The 16,647-nt window shown below is 43.0% G+C and overlaps 1 protein-coding gene across 2 annotated transcripts in view; it reads right to left on the reverse strand.

Annotated features, from left to right (window-relative positions):
• Window positions 1-16,647, reverse strand: part of FAF2 (Fas associated factor family member 2) — a 54,816-nt gene that overhangs the window by 13,845 nt on the left and 24,324 nt on the right. For both annotated transcript variants that reach the window (XM_085871147.1, XM_085871148.1), the window contains exons 5-7: window positions 16,185-16,323; window positions 3,735-3,820; window positions 2,429-2,520 (exon numbers count right to left, since the gene is read on the reverse strand). In XM_085871147.1, coding sequence (XP_085727273.1) covers window positions 2,429-2,520; window positions 3,735-3,820; window positions 16,185-16,323 — 317 coding nt within the window. The remainder of the gene's footprint in view (window positions 1-2,428; window positions 2,521-3,734; window positions 3,821-16,184; window positions 16,324-16,647) is intronic.

A 16,647-nucleotide genomic window follows, 5' to 3' on the forward strand; every position in this document is an offset into this window, starting at 1 on the left:
TTTTTCAGACATCCTGTACACAGGCAAACAAACAGAATCACAAACAGATGGAAAGGGGTGAAAACAAAACCTCCTTCACCTTCGGTGGCGAAGGTAAAAAGAGCAATCAGAGATTGCGACCCTCGCCAGGACTGCTTTTGTGTGGTGTATTTTGTGTGGCATTTGTGTCCTGGTGTGTTTCACAATCAATGAGACATAATTTGAACTGCCACTTTATAAATGCTGGCAGTGATAACCGGGTATCAAAAAGTCGCGCTTTGATGCAACCCTGCTTTGATCGGACACCTGACCCTGACCCACAACATTTATTTATTATTAGTACTCATTATTCAATATGTACAGAAGACCAAACAGGTGCAGTCCTGCATTGGAGTAACCAGGAGGAACCCAAACAAGAGAAAAGCAAGGATGAAGTCATCAGGAGGAACCTGGATATGATTCGCATTTCAGCTGCTACTCTACCCTCAAACCCATCCAGGCAAAGCCAAATGAACTATATTTTAAAAAAAGAAGAAAAACAAGAAGCGAATACTTCGATATCGTGCGGCTGGGGGCAGTAAAAGTCCAGCTTAAGAATGATGAAACAATTTTGCAGTTATAAAATTTTAATGTAGACACGGTAAATTACCATGAATGATGGGAAGAGTTGTGACGTTGGACAAATTTCTATTTATAGCCCTCAGATCAAAAGGACGTACGCGGCCATAAGTGTGACAGAAGACACAGGACAAAATAGCCAATTATAAAACAGCGCGATGTCGCCGCGCTGTAATAACCACTTCTGTCACCAAAAAAAAGAGGAAGAAATCACCTCCACAAGACGTTTTAAAAACACTTCTGGTGAAAAACAATGAAGAACGAGAGTGACAACGCTGCACGTCAACAACTAACGGAACAGGAAGATTATCACTTCCTGCTCAGAAAATCAACTTCTGCCGTCACACAGAAAACGAATCAGCACAAAAAACGTCGCTCTTCCGCATTAACCCCGCCCACAATTCACCCGGCAATCTCCGCCCACAATCCACCCGGCAATCTCCGCCCACAATCCATCCGGCAATCGCCGCCCACAATTCACCTGGCAACCTCCGCCCACAATCCACCCGGCAATCTCCGCCCACAATCCACCCGGCAATCTCAGCCCACAATTCACCCGGCAATCTCCGCCCACAATCCACCCGGCAATCTCCGCCCACAATCCATTCGGCAATCTCCGCCCACAATCCACCCGGCAATCTCCTCCCACATCACACCCAACAATAAGTGTGACAGAAGACACAGGACAGAATAGCCAATTATCTAACATCGCGCTGTCGCCACGCTGTAATAACCGGTCTAAAAAATAAATAATTATGATTGCCAGACCATGTGTCTGATAAAGTTAAAAATAAAAAGCATGTATTACCCACCACAACTATATCATAAATGTGAAGTTTCATGTCGATCAATCCAGCTGTTCCATAGAAAACATTATTTAATATTTTTCTCCAATCCAATATGGCTGCCAAACCATGTGACCTATCAATTATTCCTTAACAAACATGTGCACCCATGGCTTGGGGAACACTTGTATGGTTTCCCCTGAATTTGTCAAGCCCTTCCAGAGAATAAGATTTTTATCGGTTTTAGGGTAAATTCAATATGGCTGCCAAACCATGTGACCTATGACATCATATGTGTGAACTTTTTCTTCCTCATGGACAGGCGGTCTTCCTCATGGATACGTGTAAAGTTTCACCTCGATCTGTTCAACCACATCAAAGAAGAAGATTTTTATCTTCTTTTTTTTGGACAGTATGGCTATCGAATCACATGACCGATGACATCATCAAAAATGTTTTGTGGACCATTTTATCCCGAGACGGCCCTCAAAAATTTTCATACTGATCGATGTCACGTTCTACATATGCAATTATGACGTCATAACGAGGGCAATGATGACGTCACAACGAGGGCACCTATGACGTCATTAAAAAAAATAAATCACACTCATTCCCCATGAGTATTTGCTACGTGCCAAGTTTCAAATTTTTCTTGGTGTGGTTTCAGAGAGACAGAGGACCAAAGTTTTTCTGTTTTTCCAACATGGCTGCTACACCACGTGAACTATGACATCATAATTATCATTAAAACATTCCGCACGAGTAGTCGCACCAATGGTGAAAATTTAGTCTCAATCTGACAAGCAGTTGCGGAGAAAAACACGAAAGTTCTGTGCGGACAAACAAACAGACAGACAAACAAACAGACCCAAATGAAATACCCTCTCCTTCAGCGAGGGTAATGAGAAGTAAATATTGAATGTGTATCATAATTTATGATGAGGAATGTAGAACTGTCAAAATGCACAGCAATAATCAAAGAGCAGAAACAGTGCAAAGAGTGAGCAGGGTGAGGAGCCACATGATTGTGGCAAGTGTAAACTTACCCCGGTAGCCTTCAGGCTTGCTCACAGAGCAGGCCCAAAAGAGCGCACGACTATTGATGAAATCTATTACATCCGGAGAGCACAGCGTTTCTCTGCACACGACAAGCCATCAATTTTACCAATGAACATCGGGATTGAAAATGCATGCTAAAAATCACTCAAAGACAAATAAATTATTGTTGCTCGTTTTAAGACTTCACATACAACTTCTCTGACATTATTACTAATTCCATGTGAAGTAAAAATGAGCCAGGGAGCAACACAATAAAACTAGAATGGCACTCGGTAGAGCGCATACCTCCGCAGCGCTGAACAGTTTATGCTTTGTGTCTGATCGGCCGGATCTGGATCCAGACTGACACCAAAATCAAATCGGCTTGTCGTTCCCACATAATCAACACATTGTCCACCTAGTTTTGTCATCACTCGTCCAAAATTTTTGAAGTAGGATGCTATACATCATTTTTGGTTCCATGTCTCAGCAATGACCCAACCTGTCTCGCAAATTTTGTCCGAATCCGTCCATAACTTTTTGAAATCATCGTGCTATACATCATTTTAGGCCCCATCATTCAATGGTTAAGAATCAGTGAAAAAAATTCCACTATCCGGATTAGGATCCGGATCGAGATCTTCGCCAAAATCTAATCATTTCGTCCTTGTCAAACACCCAACCTCCCCACCAATTTTCATCCCAATCCATTCACAATTTTTTGAGATGTCCTGCTCATAAACAGACATACAAATCGACAGAGAGACAGACAGGCAGACAGGGTGAAAACGTAACCTCCGTCCACCTACAGTAGCGGAGGCAACGAGAGTGGTCAATGGCACGCAATCACAAATCCCCAAGCTTCCTACGAAAAGCAAAGTTGAAAGATGGCATAAAGTTCCATCAGGATTCCACAAGTTTGGTGAATTTCTGCACAATGGTTTGGGAGATTGCGTGATAGACAGACATACAGACAGCCAAACGATTACAATATCCCTGGGTTTTTCTTCACAAAAAGCGCGGGGATAATGATGAGATAATTCATATTGTGAGATAAACTCCCGTAAAGGAAGTGCATACATTAAAAGTCTGCAAACTGCTTCTTCTAATTCAATTCACCAAAACCAAAGTTGCACATCTCAGATTCAACACATAATCAATGTTCCTCAAGCTGTCCACTGAAGCAGATCAGCAAAACCAGCAACAGACAACCAGTGAGCAAAGCAACAAGCAGACAGAGCACAATACTTTCCATCAATGCATGCATGCAAATTAAGAACAAGCATGAAACATTTCCCCAGGAATCTTTCCAACCTGCAGAACAGTGCAGCATCTGTGTTCCCATCAGCATGTAAGTAAACAAGCAGGAAGCGCAGCTCTCTCTTCGCATCGTTCAATGCCTGCACAAATGCGCGCATCTCAAAGCTCCACATCAAAAAAAAAGCAAATGAGCAACCAACCACCTCACCATCTAATGGAAAAGCATGTGCAGCTGATGTTTCCGTTAGTTTCACTATTACCGACGTGAAGAAAGCATTCACTTGTCACTTTAATAATCCAAAATACTGCTTCATCAAAAGGAGGGGGAAAAAAAATAGAAAGTTCATAGAACAGCTCACCTGACTCAGTGCTCAAGTATATAATCCAAATGAAATCAAAAAATGATTTTAAAGGTCGTATTTAAAATAAAATAAAAACGGTTTAGTGCCGTTTATGCAGTTTTGTACACCACCTGATACAACATGTCCAAGTACGGCAAAACTGGAGGTTTCTGGAAGCAGCAAGAAGGCGATTTGTGTTCGACAGTGTTTAAGTATATATAATAATTAAATTGAGATAAAATAAAGATTGTGGAGGTCGGAAAAAAAAAAAAATTAATTCCGGACATTTACCGTCGTTGATGCAGTGGCTTTTACACCACCTTATCGATAACTATTATGCAGTGGTTACATTACTTATTCGTGCCTGGTGTTTGTGTCCTTTATGACATCCTGAAATACTTCAAGTTTCCTGTTTGGAATGATTCTCAGTTTTGTTTGACTGCCAGACATGCACACAGAATTCAAAAAAATTATCTCCCTCCTCCTCTATGCATATGTGCAATTGGGAGAAATTCAGAGCCAAAGTACTGCTAAACTGCAGGTTTGTTTTCCGATCCATGTTCTGATTAATGTTTCAATTCAATCTAGATTTGAAAGAAAAAAAATGCATTGAATTAAGCCGTTTCCCGATCATAAACGTTTGTGGACGGACGGACAGACAGAAGTAAATAAATTGCTTAATTCCGCTTTTCATTTAGTGTGTGCGGGGTAATAATGCGAATCACTATCTTCTAATTTCCAACAGTGGGTTGATCACTGTGGAAAAAGGACAAAGCAGTAACCAAAGGTTCACCTTGTAGTCCCAATACAACTTTTATTTGAAGTTTGCAACAAGTTCCTATTGAGAAGGCTCAGTAATTCAAACTCCTGGGTTTCACTATCAGCCAAATGATCTTTCTTGGGCAAACCGCATTTCAAAGTTTGCCCCCAAGGCCAGCTGCCAACTGGGCATCCTCCGTCACACAAAGTCCTTCCTTCCTGAGCACACTTAAACTCCTTCTACTGACAAGGCCTTCATCCGCAGCTTGAGAGAGCACTGCTCTCCCTTATGGGTTGGCTCCCATGCCTCACATCTTGCTCAGCTTTATGCCGTGGAAACCAAGGCCATCAAGATTATTGAAATCTCCCACACTGAAGCCGAGTCTATTGGCCTATCACTTTTCCATCGCAGACAGGTCGATGGTTTCTCTCTGTCTTCTACCGACTTCATGACAGCTGTTCACCACAATCTCAAATCGTCCCAAATCCAAAATAATGATTTTTTTCACCCTCGTTAACCCCTCCCAATTTTCCAGTTTTTCCTCCTTGGAGTTTCCTTCTCCATGCATCCTGTTTTTGTCTGTTATGTCCTGATCCATTCAGTGTACTAGTTCTTCCACGAGCCTCGACTATGTATGCAAAAAATGTATGCGACTATGTATGTTTGTTTGTGCCAAAATCATAGTTTAAGAGGGAAGCAGATTGTTGACTCAACATTGTAAGAATCATGCAAAAAAATGAATCAACTTCAGCCAAAATCGTGTTCACCCAATAGTGGAAGCCACATAGCCAAAAAAATCCCTCATTAATGCAAACGGTAATGCATCTGATCAACATTTGAGGCCAAGATAACGCCAGGTCAGCTCTGTTTCAAGATCACGTCATGAACAACATCACAGATTAAAGTACCGTATTTTTCAGCCTCCAAGTCAATGTGGAGTACAAGTAGAATTGGCTAATTTCCTCATTTATCTTTCCTTCATTCATAGATAAGTCGATTTGGAGTGTGAGACGAATCTCGATCAACTATGGTAGATCACAAAACTGTCAGCCATAACAGGTGTTAATTCCTCCCTAACACACACACACACACACACACACACACACACACACACACACACACACACACACACACACACACACACACACACACACACACACACACACACACACACACACACACACACACACACACACACACAGGAGTAGGACATTGGGACCGTACTCTGTACAGAGTGTCGGTGCTGCTTAAGCAGTCTCCTTAGCCATTGGGCACAATCCTGGATGGTTCGCCACTCCGACACAGTATACCAGCATGCTGGCACTCATTTTGCCGACCTTGGAAGGATGACAGGTCGAGTTAACCCCACCTGGTATTAATTCAACATCCGAGCAGGATTTGAACTCAGGACCCTAGGATCCCAAGCCCACCACCCTAACCATTAAGCCAACACTAGGCATGTGAATATTAATGAGCTGTTTTGTGCATATTATTTGAATTACTTTGTGGGACGACCTTTCGGAAGAATTAGAAATGTAAATAGTTTTTCAACATGTTGGTTATCATATAAATTATAGAGGTACAGTATTTAAAACAAGCTACAGAATCATTACCAGCACTGGCTTGGAGGCTGGAGCACATTGCATTTCGTCACACTTTACCACTCGATAACAAAAATGAACACGTGACACGATGTAAGACAAGCACTCAATGTTTGTCCACCTAGCTTTGCAGCCGTGATTAGCCTTATTGGTTTTCAAAACACAAGATTAGTTTTCGTACAAATACTGTGTTCGTGTTTCCATGGTGCTCTAATAACACCGTTTCGTGCCACCTCGGTGAAGACTTCTCCACTCTAGATTCGCCACGTGGTCAGTTCAATAACTCGATCGGAGATGTCTCAATTCCAGATTCGCTGCACGACTCACCCGAAAGCCCAATACCACAAAGTATTTGAGCAGTCCGTCCAAGACAAGAAGGCCTGATGTCCATCACTATGATGCCTCCACTCCACACCCACATCTCTCCCACCCCAACAAGCAATCTCGGCCCTATATTTTTGTGAGTACCCCTGTAAACTGTTCATTTAAATGCTAATTTGTGTACTTCATCTCTGTTCTTTATTGATTTGTTTAATATTTCTCTCTAATATGTAGTAAAGTGAGGTTAATGTTTGGTTAGGGTGACCAAAAATGTGCCTTGGGATGTGCCCACCCCCCACCCCCACCCATCCATTATAACACAATGTCCATGGGAATACCTCATCTTGCTTAATATCGTACTTTCTGGGAATGCATTCATGACGTTAGGTGCAAACTTGCTGTAATGTGTTTTAAATTAACAATTCCAGTAAACCCTCAAATATCACAGGTTTCAACAAATCGCGAGCAACCTATTGTGCTCTGACTTAGTTATCGTGGTCTTTTTTGAGCTGAGCTGAGTCAGCGTTTGCGTCCGCGTGTACGATTACTGTACCTCCCATTATGAGCCTTTTGTTGTTTCTCGTGCACCATTTTTAATGAGCTCAAAATGTCAAACAATGGATACAATTAGTTGTGCCAAAAGGTAGAGAAAGGTTATCACATTGTGTGGAAAAAAAGTGTCATTAGATAGGTGGACAAGATGTGAAAGTGCGACGTCTGTGGACCACCATTATGGGGTCATTCGATCTACTGTGCGGTATATCCGTAAAACAGAGTCAAATATCCATGCAAGTGTTGCTGCTATCACTCAGCAAAGTTCAAACGTCTCATTCCAGTCCTGTGATCTTCATCTTGAAAGGATGGAAAAAATCCCTCAATGTTTGGATCGAGGACTAAACACAGAATAAAGTACCTTTGAGTGGACCTGTGATATGGGAGAAATAATTGCGGACTAATTAAAATTAGGATTCGGCCTCAATCGTGTAAAATTTGTCAGGGAAGCACCATTGCCTGCCCATGATGCTGCGAAAAACTACCCACTGCAGCTTATGGAACTAATCGAGGCGAAGGGATTTAATGCCAGAGCAGGGATTATTCTGGAATAGGATGCCATCTCATACCTTCCTCTCGAAGCAGGAAACATCTGCACCGGGGTTGAAGGTAAGGCGGTTCAGCATCGTCTTACCCTTCTCCATTGTGGCCTTGCTGCAGATGATTTCGTCATAAAACCAATGCTGCTCTTCCCATCGCTGAATTCCGCTCCCCGTTTTCCCCTCACCGCACACCATCCTCCCTCCCCACACCCCTTCCTCCCTCCCCACTCCAACAGCATCATCATCATCCCAAGATAAGTCTTGTGTTTTCTATTTACGGTACAGTGCGTAATGTTTTGGAACAAATTAAAAAGGTAAAAGTCTTGTGTTTTTGTTTATTTTATTTACATGGTTATTTCAATGCCAACATGCTTTATATATATATATATATATATATATATATATATATATATATATATATATATATATATATATATATATATATATATATATATATATATATATCTGAGGATGTGTGTGTGTTTATGGTCGTTATGCATTTCCACAAACTCCAACCGATTCCATTCAAATTCGGTACGATTATGGCTTTTGGTCCAACTTAGGTCATGGGCAATAAATTTTTTCCATAACCCTTCCGATATTCGGAAAAATCGATAAATCAATATCCCTTATGGGATTTTCCATTCAAATTCACTCAAGTTTAAGGCCTACGGGAGACGCAAATTTCCACTTTGCCCTGGGCGCCGTTTACCTCCGCTACGCCACTGCCGAAAAATCCCTGATTGCAGAACAAATCAATAATTAATTTCACTCTTGCACTTCCCACTCGACTCCCCAAATAAGCTTAAACACAATTTCTATTTCATTGCTCGCCCTCCCTACCTTTTCTGCTGCATACACTGCATTTGTGTACTGTGCTTGTGGTGCATGTGAGAAATTTAAGGTGTTAATTAACGTTAAGATGACGAAATCGATCCCGTGTATGCAGTTAATTAACGCTAATTAACGTTAAGATGACAAAATCTATCCAGTGCATGCAGTTCACGCCGTGCACCCGTGCAAGCTTTTTGTACATGACCTCATTGCGCGTGTCCTATTGGTTGCTCAAGATCATTGCCCTTCCCTTTACTTTTGCACCGACCACTCAAGTGTGCTTTGGGATGCAACTCATTTGTCATTGGTCGGGCTATGCCGAGGAAAAACGTGTCACATTTTCTCCTGTTCCGCTATTGTCCGGTCGCATCTTTAGTGCTGTGGGCTACCGATTATTCTTTTTTCCTGTGATTGTGCTTCTGCTGTTTCCCGTTCTGACGTCGTTTCTTAAATGTTCAGAGGAACAATCCTGAGCTCGGCTGATTTTTAAACGCCATTCGGTTACACTAACATTACACTTCCTATCCGTGAGTTATTACTTTTGCGTTTAACCACTCCCCCTTTTTTACATATTGTTTTTTCGATATAAACCCCAACTTAGAAATTTACCCGTCTAAGTCGTACTCTACCCTGCAATTTTTTTTGTTCCAAAAACCGTAGTTCTTTTCAATCTCGGTTTACCTTCTTCGATAATGCCGCCTAAAAAGAGGGTTTGTTTGGGCGTCAGACAGCGTTAGCCACGACTCGAATGGTTTCTCGGGCAAACGAGTCGCTCGAGGAAACTACTGCCCGACTTTCACAGAATGCCCTGGCACAGCGGAAATCAGGGCATCGGAGGGCGATTAACAGCGGGCGGTTCGGCTTTCCAGGAACGCTGCTGCAACAGCTGCTTCCAGGGCTCTAGAGGGTATTGAGCAGCGATCGGTTCGGCGTTCCAGGAACGCTGCTGCAACAGCTGCTTCCAGGGCTTCGGAGGGCGATGAACAGCAGGCGATTCGTCGTTCCAGGAACGTTTCTGGAACAACTCTTTCTAGGTCTACTAAGACTCCACAAGAGCAACGCGCAAGGTTAGACGGTAAGAGTCAACGGCGGGACAACATCCGTGGCGTCACGTGCCCAAACAAACAGTTTTGGTTTTGAAAAGCTTTTCAGTACGAGGCCGAAGTTAACTATTCCTTGCGTGGTGACATACAAATTGGTGAGACGCGCTTTCACCTGTCAATTTTGTCGTGCCCTTAAGTGGGGTGGGGAGTCGACAGGGATGTGCTGCTCCAACGGTAACGTCAGTCTACCTCCACTTGAGGAACCGCCACAGCCTTTAAGGGACCTGCTTGCAGAGTCTTCATTTACTTCAGATAGTTTCCTTAAGCTCATCAGGAAATATAACAGTGCCTTCCAAATGACCTCTTTCGGAGCGCATGTTGTTAGGGAAGGGGGTTGGATGCCTACGTTCAAAGTTCAGGGTCAGGTTTACCATCTAATCGGGTCGTTGCTCCCTTCGCAAAACTGTAAACCTTCGTTTTTGCAGATTTACTTCATTGCTGACTACAACAAACAGGCCGATGCATGAATTGATATTTTACCTCCACCTGAGGACGACGAAGAACATGACACCTTAGACAGGGGCGTGCTGCTTAGCTTGCAACGCATGCTGCACGACAAAAATAATTACGTTCGGAGTTTTAAGTGCGCCTTAGAGTCAGCCCCATCCCCTACTTTTTCCGTTGTCATTGACGCGGATAAGAGGCCTGCGGGGGAGCACGCCCGCCGATACAATGCCCCTTCATATAACGAGGTCGCCATACTCCTCCATGGGGACCAGCGTAAAAAGCGGGACATTGTTTTGCAGAGTCGCGATAGCCGTCTTCAACGAATCAATGAAACGCACCGGTCATATGACGCCCTACAATATCCGCATCCGCGCTTTGGCCCAAGGTTAGGACTCTACGTCTCAGCACTAAGATGCGAGCTCACCTGCGTGGAGACGGCGCGTCTGTGTCGTTCGCACAGGCTCTCCTTACGCTTGGCGACGGCATGATGCCAAACGATGACCGCGGCTTCGTTTCATTCGACTCCCTTTGCAGCGTTTTTGCTACTGCTTCCGATCTTATGGATTCAGTTTTCCGGCAACTTCCCCTTAAATATTCGGACATGGAGTGGCTAAGTCAGAGGGCCATTCTGGCCCCAAAAAATAGCGTTGTGAACAACGTAAACGATCAGCTACTCCAGCTCATTCCTGGAGAGGCCAACGTTTACAAGCTATTGACGGGACTATTGATCCAGAAGATGCAGCAAACTATCCTATTGAGCTGTTAAATTCGCTCGAGCCTCCCGGATTGCCCCCCCCCACACCTTGAAACTCAAAGTTGGTGCTCCTATTATGCTGCTCCTCAATTTGGTTCCTCCAAAGTAGTGTAATGGGACACGCTTCGTCATCAAGGCATTAACACCACGTCTCATTGAAGCCACGATAACTACAGGCTGCGGCCGAGGTGAAGTAGTCCTTAAACGTTCTGAAAACCTAACTCATCTTTTGCGTGCTACTTCCCCCTTTTATCCACCTGTCAATACATCATTTCACCCTACGTTTTCTACGGTACCATACAGGTCCGGATCGAAGAGTCTTTACGCGGTTTAGGGCCGTCAATTATGAGGTAGTAAGCGTTTAACTGTTTAGTGGTGGAGCTACGCTTATTGTGGCTTTCAGGAGCTATTCAGGAAATTTGCAAGAAATCCTGAGCAACGCCAGGCTTTACTGCTAGTGGATATATATATATATATATATATATATATATATATATATATATATATATATATATATATATATATATATATATATATATTACATGTTAATATCAATTGTAATGTGTTTCTTTCTGGCTGCTGCTGATCTTCCTCTATATGTTTTTCAAAACCCAGGAACCGAACCCCCCTCCCCCCCATCTCCCCTTGGTTTTACTTATCACAGTATTAACCATCATGGCATTTTCCAGGAACATAACATTTTCACACTTTGCAAAAAAAAAAATTCATTTTTGCGATTCAACGTCTTCAACCATAGATAAGTCGATTATGAGTACAAGTCGAGGCCCGGACTTCCTGGGAAAAAAATATCGACTTGAACTCCGAAAAATACGGTAAGTGTATCAGTACAAAATTGATGATCTGCACATAATAATTTTGTCTGTCTGCACTGGTGGAAGTGAGAATTTTCGATTTCAACTACACGTCTGGTAGAAAACAAAAACTGCTGCCACTAAAAAGCTAACGTGTCATAATTCAAAGTTAGGTGAGAAAATATTGCAGTATTGTCAGTGTGTGGGCATTCTCAGCTGAAAACAAACTCCATGGGTCATCACTAAAAGCTCTGTCAGCTCCGTCATGACCATTTTTAAAGTAAATCGTCTAGGACTTCGGTGATCGGAAAATAGCATGTATGCTGTCGCATTGTTCATCAAATGGAAAGCTTCATGGTTTGCAGCTGTCATCACCCTATTGGGCAGAATATATTTGTCCAAGCCACCTTCAAAAGGAAAGGGCTCGGCTAACGTGACATGGGCCATCGTGTAATGGTCCAGATGGTGAGTATAATCGCAGCCATGCAGCAAGAACTCTTGCGGTGAAATTGCAGGACAGTGTTCTGACTTCCAAATTTGAGAGTTATTGGAGGGTGAGGCAGCTTTGGAACTCGACAGCAGGTTAAGGGCACAATTATAGCTCAGTGAGAGATAAATGATTTGTTGTTCAATGGTTTTTCCTAAGACTTGACTTCTTCCTTCTTTGACTGAGATTTATTCTATGGCCTTTGACTTTACCTTGCACAAAACAGCTCCCCACCACTCTTTTTAAATTCCAGATACTTGGATCACTTTGTATGTTCTTCATGTGCTGAAATTTTCGGAATAGGAACCATAAAATTGTTTCAAAAAGCATTGTAAATCAGGGAAGGGTGTGGCCTCACGATGCATCATGGACGAGCCCCCCACTTTCCTTGCCAAAGTCAATGGTTGGTGCAGTCATCAAGAGGCAGAAAGCCAGTATGTGTGCCAAACCTCAGACAAGATAGTGCAGCAGATAATCATAACAATTGTGCAAATTATGACTAAAGCATGAAATTTTTACCAGTGTTAGTACATACCATAAGCTTCATTTTCAGATCGGGAGGTAAGTCAGATTTGACCTCTGAGGGTAGTGAGAGGTCAATGACCTCAATTACATTGAAATTGTCATTTTTTTCACGATTCTAGTGCAGTTTGTCTGTTTTGGGAATCATTAAAAAGGTATGTTGCCATGTGTTGGTCCCTTTATCTTCTGGAGAGCCTTTATACATAATCACAGGATGCAACCATGACTGAACAAGTGCTTTAAATGAGGTCGGTGAACTCAGAAAACAAATTTATTGAAATACACATTTAGGTTATTGTGGTGTCCAGAACAGCTTGCATGAAATCGTGTTGCAAGATCATCTGTGCAACCTTAAGTTTCAATGTGCACTGAACATAGTTTTTTAGCTTAAAGTACAGTGAGGTCAGTTACCTCAGACACATGTATTGTACATACCGGTACATGTAATGCACACACATTATCCATATAGACGCATAAATATAAATGTGTCTGATTGCACCTAACAGTCTCCCGAACATGCACATAATGCAGTGCACTTGAGTGCAGCCTTGGTGCACTTGCAGCGGCCGGTGTGGATCAGTTCGTGGCAAGATTTTGATGCCTCTGGCAGTGTCGTCCAAAGAGGCTGCCACCCAGAGGCCTCCTTTGTCCAGCCCCAGTCAGATGGGATTGGTAACTCTGGATTCAGGACCAGAGTTTGGTTCCAGTAGTTGCCCTGGAGAGATGCACGTTTGATGTGCTGCTGGAGTGCTGCCTGCATTGGGGGAATGTTTTCTCGAGCCCTAGACTTGTGTGCGAAGAGCTGTTTCCTAGCATCGTTCATTTCCATGGTGTCACTGGTGCGGTCATACATCAGCACAACGAAGTGCTCCAGCAGTGACATTGACTCCTCACTGACATCACTTGGCATGCATAAGAGTTCTTCAAAGGCAACAGTCACCTGTGGGAACACTTTCCAAATCTCCCAGGCAGTCTTCTTCCCTCTGCCAGCGAAAGAAGACACAGTGTCGCACCCTGTGAGGGCATGGAAGATGGGGAGAGTAGCACATTGTCTTGGGTTCATGGTGGCAGCCAGTTGGTGAACAGCTATGTACCGGAAGCTGGATCCAGTACCAAGAGCTATCCACAGCTCGTCAGGATTGATGTTGTTGAATGAAGCCACAGCCAGTACCACATCATCAGTATCCACAGTGCATATGGCCACCTTCCTGATCCCCTTCTGCACAGCATCTGCCACATGTAGAAGCAGGCGAGTGTCCGCCTCCTCATGTGAACATGGGGCGAGGCTGGTCAAGTCGGACTCGGCAGGAGAGCACAGGACCTCAGTTCCACATGTTGCATACTTTTCCTTGCCATCTGCTATTGGAAGACGAATGGCCTCTCGTGACAGGAAACCAAAGAGCTCAGTCTTGTTTTGATCCACATGAAGTAAAGGAAGTCCTTCCAGTTCTTAGGCATGACGGTAGAGGGAGCCACTCTCTTCCTGACACCCTTGCCCCTCTTCTGTCTGGTCGTGCCTTTCAGGCTGTCAGGTAGATATACATCCCAGATGAGGTTGAGTCTGTTGACCTTTTCGAGTTGAGTGGAGATGTAAGGTGCAAAGACTGTGTTCACATACTCTTCAAAGGTCTTTGCCGTTACAGGATTGAGCATTTGAACAATAGCTGCTCCGTCAAGGATTGTGGCATCAACCCCAGGTGCGCTTGTGGTTTCGGGTTGGTCTGATTTCAGGCAGTGTAGTAGATCTGCTTTGACTCCAAGGCACAGTTTTCCTCCTGTTGATAATGCTGGTGGGGCTGCCTGGTTCTCGTGGCAGAAGAACTGGTCCAGATCCCCATCACGTGATTGGCAGGCAATATACAGCCTCGAGAAGAGACTACAGTCACTCTTCACTGCGGTGAGTTGGATCTGCTGCTTTGACTGCGTCTTGGTCTATGGCCGACTGAAGAGTGGCAACTTGTTCTTGGGCAGTGTTTCTGTAACTGGCTTCATGCATAGTTCCAGTCTTTCTTCAACAAACTTTGTGTACTGCTCCTCACCAAGGGACTCAATCTTCCTCACAATTTCTGCCACTGGGGTGTCCATGATGTCTCTCGTGTCAAGGACCAGTAGGTCAAAAGCTAGACATCTGTAAATAACTACCAACACTGTGTGGAATATGTAGACACTTCTATTGGAACACAAATTCATGGTTTGTACATCATAAACATGTTTACTATTAACAAATGAAGCCAAACATCAATATTTTGATTTTTTTTGGTCATTGACCTCTCACTGTCCTCAGAGGTAAAAGCTCGACACCTGTAAATAATTAATTACCAATGCTGTGTGGAATATGTTGACACTTTTATTGGAACACAAATGCATGGTTTGTACATCATAAACATGTTTACCATTAACCAATGATGCCAAACATCAATATTTTGATACTTTGAGGTCATTGACCTCTCACGGTCCTCAGAGGTCAAATCTGCCTTACCTCCTGATCTGAAAATGAAGCTTATGGCATGTACTAACACTGGTAGAAATTTCATGCTTTAGTCATAATTTGCACAATTCTTATGATACGAGAGATTATCAGCTGTACTAAGATGACTTTTTGATAATGAGATGGTTAATTTTTATTGGCTGCGTCACTTCAAACTCAAGAACTCATCTCTGAGCACCGATGATAAACACAAGGATCTGTAATTGTTTGCATACAGTACAAACCATACACATATATACACGAGCGAGTACACCGTACACCTAGCATGAATTGGGGTAATTCCACACTGTCCGTTTCAACAATGCTTGCACTCAACAGCTTCATAATCAATTAAAGCTTATGTTCTGAAAAGGTTCCATTAATCTTTTGCTGGTGTTGATGGAGAAACAAGACTTGAGCAGGGCGAGGATTTCCTCCCATGTAACTCTACGGAGATATACGGAGTGATTTGTGATATCCTCGGTCGATGAATTATTGCAAATGGGGTGGAAGGGCTCGTTGTCAAAATCTTGAAATGGAAGCCATGTATTATATTTGCAAATTGAAGCCAAGAAACAGTTGAAGGTAGATTACAAGACTAGTGGTCATTTGACTCGATTGAAGATTAGATGTTCTGGTTGTGAGTTTCACAGCGATGCAAACGAGTAAGCATAAAGGGAGGCAGATTGATGATTATTCTGGGATGGTGCAAGATATTTGGATAAGCTTACGACACAACAAATTAAGAACTTCCCGACAAACCTATGATCCAAATTCCCAAAGATTGAAGTGCACGAGAATGGCAGAAAGAAGACAACCAACTCACAATTGCATTAATTTACAGGTAGGTGAATTATCAACGACAAATGATGAGGGAGGGGGGGAGAGAAAATAAAAGAAAGAGAGAGAAACAAAAGATAATCACAAATAAGTGGGACAAATAAAAGTTGGCAGCAGTTACCTGACTATAAGATCCGTGATAAAACACAGGATGCTGCTGGCCATACTGTTCCTCAAAGTATTGGATGAAAGAGGAGACGTCACCCACAGGATCTGTCACCTGTGCTCGGGGGTCTGGGCGTAGTAGTCGCATAGCTAACCTGCTCAGCATGTGGCAATGAATTCAGAAGTCAAAAGCATAATCCATAATTTTAATATGTTAATAATGTTAAACGCGTGCGGCTTTCCATGATCACAATACAGGGTTCAACCAAAAACAGAGCACTGTGCTTGCATTTATTACTTTAAATGCACAACATCTTAAACAACTGCAATTTGGTGGAAGGGAGGGGTGGGTAGAGGTCGGAACCTGTTTTAAGAGGACAATTTCCAAAAGAAAAATAAATGTGGCAAAGTAGTTCAAAGAAAGCCAGCTTGCTTGAAAGGCATTTAAATCTTGTTCAAATTCCTGCACATTTTCCATA

The sequence above is a fragment of the Eptatretus burgeri genome, chromosome 2, assembly GCF_056783735.1.
Source record: "Eptatretus burgeri isolate ZD-2024b chromosome 2, Ebu_testis_v1, whole genome shotgun sequence".
In the NCBI taxonomy this organism is placed as follows: domain Eukaryota; kingdom Metazoa; phylum Chordata; class Myxini; order Myxiniformes; family Myxinidae; genus Eptatretus; species Eptatretus burgeri.